This window comes from Poeciliopsis prolifica, unplaced genomic scaffold (assembly GCF_027474105.1).
Source record: "Poeciliopsis prolifica strain line A6 unplaced genomic scaffold, Auburn_PproV2 SCAFFOLD004, whole genome shotgun sequence".
NCBI lineage: Eukaryota > Metazoa > Chordata > Actinopteri > Cyprinodontiformes > Poeciliidae > Poeciliopsis > Poeciliopsis prolifica.
Genome location: NW_026562379.1, coordinates 14,241,254 through 14,248,553, shown reverse-complemented (window position 1 = coordinate 14,248,553; position 7,300 = coordinate 14,241,254). Strand labels below are relative to the sequence as shown.

Here is a 7,300-nt window from a genome sequence, read left to right as displayed (position 1 = left end):
AAAAACACAACAAAAAAAGAGTGGATGAGTCAGCCCAGAACGACTGCGTCTCTTTGTATTAGCGCAAACCAAGGCCTGATGATTCATCGGCAAAATCCTGACAGCTCCTCACAAAAAAAAATAAAAACGAGACGCATGACAGCCGAGACGTCGACAAAGAAAATTCAAGGTTGTTCTGGGTCAGAATTTCTTTCTCTTTTCAGGATGGAACACGTAATTCAAACATTACACTCCTACCAGGAGCAGATGAGATGCAAAAGACCACAACTTCTGATTCAATAAATAAATTGCCCAAAGTGATGGGATGACTCAAGTTGTGGAAAAAGAAATCGTTCTAAGCCTCTGTGGTTTTCTTTGAAAAGCACTGAGGGCAGCTGTTACTTTGAATATGGTGATGCAGGGACGTTGGCTGGAGGCATACATGCAACCCAGAGAACATTTAATATAATAGCTGTGACAGATTACATGCGACAGCCGGCACGTACGCAGGCCTCAGACCTCTGGGCTCAGGTGGCACCAGCGTCTCACACACGAGCTCACATTCACAGACCAAAGGTGCCACATTTTGATTTTAAAATGCTTTTATCAAGTATATATTCAATGTTTTCACACACATACACACACTCGCTTTCAAGATCACGCTATTAAAAACCTGCTGGTAGCTTTATTTTGTCGTTTTCTTTCTTAAACAAATGGTATGATTAAAAATGTGTTTGTCCTGCTGTGAATTGTGAAAGTTAACAAATGTAAACCAAAGTGTATTTATATTTTGAGATGTTTATACAAAGTGAATTCTGTACAGAAGAAAAAAAAAGTAGAATGACATGAGCCTTTTCAATGACTATTTAAAATGGGCTGAAATAGGCAGCATAGTTTGAAATTAGTTGTAGATGTTAAAAGCAGATTTTGCATAAGAACTTACTCCTAAAATGACTAGTTTGCATTGGATTCAAAACCAAAAAGATTTCCTTTTTGGTTTTGCAAGAGCCACAGTTGACGCTCCAAAGAGCTGCAGGTTGCAGACTCCTGTGCTAGACCAGCAAAAGTGATACGGAACTGTAAAGATGAGGACAAATTTGACATGATTTTAAATATTTTTCACCTATGAAAATCTGAAAAGTGTGGTGTGCTTTTGTATTTAGCCTTCTTCACTCTTCTTTACTCTTACACTCTTAAATAAAATACAAACAGTTGCCACCAGAGAGCATTTGTGAAGGTGTCAATTTTTCAGAGCAACATTTAAAAAAGAAAAGAAAAAAACAGCATCATGAAGACTGAGGAACAAAAACAAAAGTTCCTATTTGGATGATGGCTCCACCCATCATGTGAATAAAAAAGAAAAGGCTATTTAAAGTAGCAGATTCTGTTGACACTGAACATGTCTGGCTCATGCGAAAGAGAAATGAAAATGAAAATCCCAATTGCATGTTGCATCTAATTCTACACTGACACCACCATGTTTTCTCACAGTGGCACACGGTGGTGGTGGCATCATGCTGAGTGAATGCTTTTCTCCATGCAGTCTAACTGGGATTGAAACTGAAAACAAGAAGGAGGGGATTGTTGCAAAAAAAATAATTCCATTTAAAGTCTGACCTACATTTAAAATACTTTGTGTGGATGAAAAGTGACATTGCACATGACCTTGAACACGCCATGCTCATGAGCTAACATGGCAGTGGCAGCATCATGATGTGGAGATGGAACTGAACCTTTTATTACTGTAACAATCCAAAATATGCAATTAGAGCAAGAATGCAGAGATTTACATTAAGGCATATTCACTTGTTAAAATGGCCTAGTTGAAGTAGCAACCTAAATCTCACTAAGAATCTGTAGGAACACATAAATATTGATGAATTGAACTGAGCTTGAACTATGCTGCAAAGAAAAATGAGCCGAAACTTAAAGGTGAAGGTGCAAAATTAACCTAAAATCCTGAAAATACATCGAAGTTTGTGGTGGTAGCATGACATAATATGAAAAGGAAGAAATATTCACCAACATAATTAACTCACTGTACATTACAGAAAACCTAGCTAAACACCAACACGTATAAATGACCCATAAACAGTCATACATTCCTCCTAATAACAACCAGTCTCATAACTCTAATGTAACCCAAAAACAACGGAGATAAGTGAGCTGAATTTACAGATATATATCAGATGTAAATAATACTGAACAGTGACTGCATAAAGGTATCTCAAGAACTATACTGTGACATTAGAAGCGATTATAATAATCAGAAGGCCATTAAGAAATGCCAGATTTTTTTTTTTTTTTTTTTTTTTTGCATTGAAGAGCCTTATTTCCCCTCTCATCCTGTTTTCTGCACATCCTCACTGAGAATCCTCTTTTGATCTTAAACCCTGAACCGTAGAGGAGCTCAGACCCCGGTGAGGGTTTCATTCCGGGTGGAGATGTGACCGATCATACAGAGCTGCCTCTGACCGCGGCCGGCCTGCCGGGGCCGCTGGTGCAGCAGGAAGAGGCGCTTGGCTGCAGCCCGGTACTTCCGGGACATGAGGTTGTAGACGACCGGGTTGATGGAGGCGCTGAGGTAGCAGAGCACCATGGAGGCCATGTTGAAGTTCTGGCTGAGCATGGCCGTCTCGTAGTCGTCCACCTGGGCAAAGAGGTTTCTCCCGATGTGGTAAGGCAGCCAGCAGATGATGAAGGCCAGCACCACCACCACTGAAAGGCAGAAGACAAAATGGATCAGAACAAGAAGCAAGACAGGAAAAAAACAACTCTTAAAGTTGTAGCCAACGAGAACTAAAGAGCTAAAATCAGTCAGCAAGTGTTTGTTTCACTGCAAAACGTTACAGTACGGACCATAAAGGAACCAAAGCATAAAACAGAACAAAATAAATTAAGTTTGGAAACAAGACAGATGGTTTCAACTAATTTAAAAAGCCATTAAGTGCAGTTGGGTCTCCGCCACCATCCTTTTGGACATGACAGAAGGATTTGACTGCTAGCTTTTTTCAAGTCTGTGAAACAAGCGCTCAACAGTCAGTCATCTGACAGGATTGCCAGCACACAGCTATGTTGCCCTCAGTCAGAAAAATGCTGTTTTTTAGTCATAAAATAAATTTGACCTCATAATTTGGCACCTTGAAATTGGCCTCTGTCTCTTTAAGATAATAGTCCTCATTACGCCATTTACAAACGGTTCTTAGGAGCCCTGAGCTTTGGAGTAGTTTGCATGATGAGCTTCCACCATAGGTTTGTTAATGGCAGCCGCTGCACGTCTGGAGGAGCTGAAACTGAAGGGCTGTCGAAGCATTAGTAAAGGATGGAAGGGTCAAGCTGAGGGGATGGTTTTGTATAGTAAATATAGACATACACCCAGATGGATTAAGATTACCAATTAAGAAAAGCAAAGCAAAAAATAAATAAGTAAATAAAAAATTGTGTTGATTCGTCACTCGAGACCAGATAAAAATAAAGAATATACGTAACAAAAAAATTCAAGGCGTATGTATGCTTTTGCGAGCAATGCAGCAGCATGCAGCCAACTTCAACAGTAGCACTATTTATTTTTCATGAAAAATGGAAGTAAAGGAGTCAGCTAGAGGATAAATGTCTAGCAGGCAGAATAATCGCCATACATCCAGCGAAGAACACACTGACTGATGTGGGAGCTAATCACTGAGTCACCAGTATTGATCAAGAAGCCCCTGCAGATAAAACCCTCATCAGCTTCTAATGGAGGCACTAATTTCTGTCAGGACAGTAAATGTCAGTCCTGTAATTAAAGGGAGGTGTGTCTGACCTAATTACTTAAAAACAACAGTCGGCACAGACTGAGTGGATGCCAGAGTTACAACAGAAGAACACAGATTAAAATAAAAGCTACCAGGACTGCAGTAATATTATAATGGATGCATCCTGATGAAACATTTGGAAACGACGCTCTGGTATGGTCACGCTCTTTCACATCCCGCGCAATGTTCCACAGCTTCAAATTAAGATAATCAGCATGCGCAGCGGCAGGACATGATTAGCCTGAGACTAAACCGACTAATTATCCAGATCATATCAACAACGGAGCACATGGCACCAGCTCTCTCTCTTCATCAAGTCAAGGGCCAAAGATTGCAGCGTGGTGGTGCATGACGCCCGGCGGGGCCGCCGGATAATGCTCCTGATGGGGCAGAAAACCAGAAGTCCTGGATTCCAGTCTGTCAGGCTGGCATTTTTACTGCCTCAGCCACGCTGAAAGGCAAACTGACTGTGCAAACAGGTGGATTTCAGCTTTAAAAGCCTTTCCCCTACAAAGGCAAGATTAGCATGCTGTCATTACCAAAATCTGTTTGTTTTAGTTTCAGGGGATGAAAAGCAGGAAATAAGGATGACTTACATGGTGTGAAACGGTGTGGAAACAAATCTTTTGTGCAGATTCTGAGGATTACCTTTTGGTTAATTAGAGAGGAACTGTGGAGGTTTGAAAAATCTACTGTTAAGGTTATTGTCTTAATTTATTTATCTGATAATTAAAAAAAAAAAAAAAGAAAAACTATAAAATCAGTAAATGCAACAATTTTACTTGTTTTCATCCAGGTTCATCCAATTTCATCATATTAAATCAGCTCTGGCTCAGCACACTTTCAATTAATATTGATTTTAGTTTTTGGAAGGTAGTCAACCAATAATTAATAGACTAAACCACCAGGTATTGAAGGTGGAAAAAAAGCAAAACTCAAGTAAGGACCACAAACATGAATCAATGATGGATGGAGGAATGGATGAATGAACAAAACGAAACATTTTCTCTTTTTTTCTCTCATTTTTTCTTCTCATCTGAGCTAACAGTTCATTTATTCGTGACTGCGGAAGAACCCTGTGAATTTCCCCTATTTCTCTCCCATTTCACTGATTGCGTGCGTCTCTTCGAGTAAAGCACTTTAAGCTTTCTGGAATGTTTCCACTGAGTCACTTTTAAAAATTGAGCTCAACATGGCTGATTAAATTCTGCTGCAGTGTTAAGTTTCACTTAAAACGCCTCTGCCTTCGCCTCACTCACCCAGGATCTTGACTGTTTGTCTGTGGGACCTCTCCCGGGCCAGAGTGCAGGGCCCCTGCATGTCGCTTTTGCTCTTCCACAGCTTGCAGCCGATGGAGCCGTAGAGGAAGACGAGGCAGAGCATCGGGCAGAAGAAGTAGGTGGTGGACACCCACAGCATGATGTGCAGCTGGCCAGAGCTGATGGCATAGCTGGTGTGCTTACACTGACCCTTGTCGTAGTCAGGGTGTGTGTCGTTATCGTACTCCACCCCCACCAGGAAGAGCGTGGGGGCTGCGGAGACCAGAGCGAAGCCCCACAGGGCGAGGATGATGTAGTGGACCCGGCGCCGGGTCACCATGACTTTGCTCCGCAGCGGGAAGCTGATGGCCAGGTAGCGCTCAATGCTCAGCGCGGTGATGTGGAGGATGGTGGCCGAGGTGCAGCCCTCAAAGATGTAGTGATAGAAGCGACACACCGCCTCCCCGAAAACCCACGGCACGTATTTCCACAGCCGGTAGAGGTCAAAGGGCAGGCAGAGGAAGATGATAAGGTCAGACACCGCCATGCTGGACAGGTACAGGTTGGTGGTGGTCTTCATGTCCTTGAAGTGCTGGATGATGAGGATGGTCATGGTGTTGCCGGTCACTCCGATGATGAAGACGAGGATGCAGATGACCGTAACAGGGATGAGGGTGGAGGTGGGGAACAGGGAGCCCTCGTAGTGGTGGTCGTCTGTGTTGTACTGGTCCATGGCCTCCGCTGCACCAGCATGAAGGTCAACTGGAGGTCGGGCCCAGGGCATAACAGTCCCACTGACTGCTGAACGGCACACTGGGAAATCTGGACGCTACAGTGGTGAGAAAAAACTGATGAGGAAACCAAACAAGGGCTTTGTTTTAAGTCAAGTTTATTTGTTCAGCACATTTCAGCAACAAAGCAGTTCAAGGTGCTTTTCATCATAAAAATATCACAACCACGTCAAATAGTCAAGAATTGTAAGGAAAAAAAACAGTAAGAGACATTTCATTTGTCAATTTCCACTGTGAAAATCATCAGTGCATATTCAATATGTTGATAATTTTGTCAAGTGACTTTGTTAAAATTATCAATAAACATTAAAGAAAACACTTACGACTCAGCTCAGTTAATTATTCAAAGTAGTTTAAAAAGTTTCTATGTATGGATAAGATTTTTGTATTGCAAATACTTTATTAGTCTTCTGAATTGAAATGATTTCAGCTTTTATACTGAAAGAATCTTAATCAAACTGATTTTTTTTGCAATCTGTAAGTTTTTCTTTTGTAGCCGAATCACTAAAATAAATGAAATGTTTGGTGAACTTCTAATTTGTTGAGACCTGCCGTTGCATGGAGCCCTTAGATATGATTCAAACAATTAATCTCAAATTATTTTCTATATTCTATACTGAACTTTTACACACACTGAACAAACTTTGTACTCACATTGATAACTTTTAAACATCAAATATTTTTCAACAAATAACGGTTCAGTACAGCAGGGAATAAATCGTAGGAGAAATTAAAAATGACGACGACATGCAATAGCAATAGATGTGATATAAATTGTTGTGGTAAATAAGTAAATAAACCCTAAAAGTCAAAAGAATGAATATTTGTTGTTGTCTTTACCTGAAAACCGAGTTTTTCCGCCCCTCCCAACTTTTTCTGGTCTCCGTGTGGCGTTCAGGAGCAGCAGCAGCTGAGGGGGGTTCACATGAAGTGGCAGCGCCAGCCTTAATGCTCAGAGTCCTATTACGGCACACGGAGAGATAATGACAGCAGCGCCTCCTGTGCAACACCCTGAGGAGTCAGGGAACATCAGTGTGTGTGTGTGTGTGTGTGTGTGTGTGTGTGTGTGTGTGTGTGTGTGTGTGTGTGTGTGTGTGTGTGTGTGGTGAGGGTTGCCTGCTGTGTGTGTGTGTGTGCATGAGTAATGATCATAATCAAATGCTGACAGGACAATACAGCAACCCCAGACCCCCATTATGAATGCTCTCCTCCACATGAAATAATCAGATTATCATCATTATTAATAAAAATACTAAGTTTAATTTGTGACAATTTTATAAATTCATCTACATCTTCCAACAAGATATATATTTCAGTTATTGACTTTCAACATATATATATATATGTTGTGGGGTATATATATATATATATATATATATATATATATATATATATATATATATATATATATATATATATATATATAATTATTATTATTTTTATATATATATTTTAAAGCCTTTCTGTTTTAATCAAT

General features: G+C 40.6%; 1 protein-coding gene across 1 annotated transcript; it reads right to left on the bottom strand.

Moving 5' to 3' along the window:
* Window positions 1–2,317: 2,317 nt before the first annotated feature.
* Window positions 2,318–6,737, bottom strand: mlnr (motilin receptor). The gene is made up of 3 exons (XM_055028699.1): window positions 6,664–6,737; window positions 5,033–5,861; window positions 2,318–2,697 (listed from the first exon to the last, which is right to left on the bottom strand). The coding sequence occupies exons 2-3, from the start codon at window positions 5,814–5,816 to the stop codon at window positions 2,390–2,392; spliced, it is 1,092 nt and encodes a 363-aa protein (XP_054884674.1). The 5' UTR covers window positions 5,817–5,861; window positions 6,664–6,737; the 3' UTR covers window positions 2,318–2,389.
* Between the last annotated feature and the right edge of the window lie 563 nt (window positions 6,738–7,300).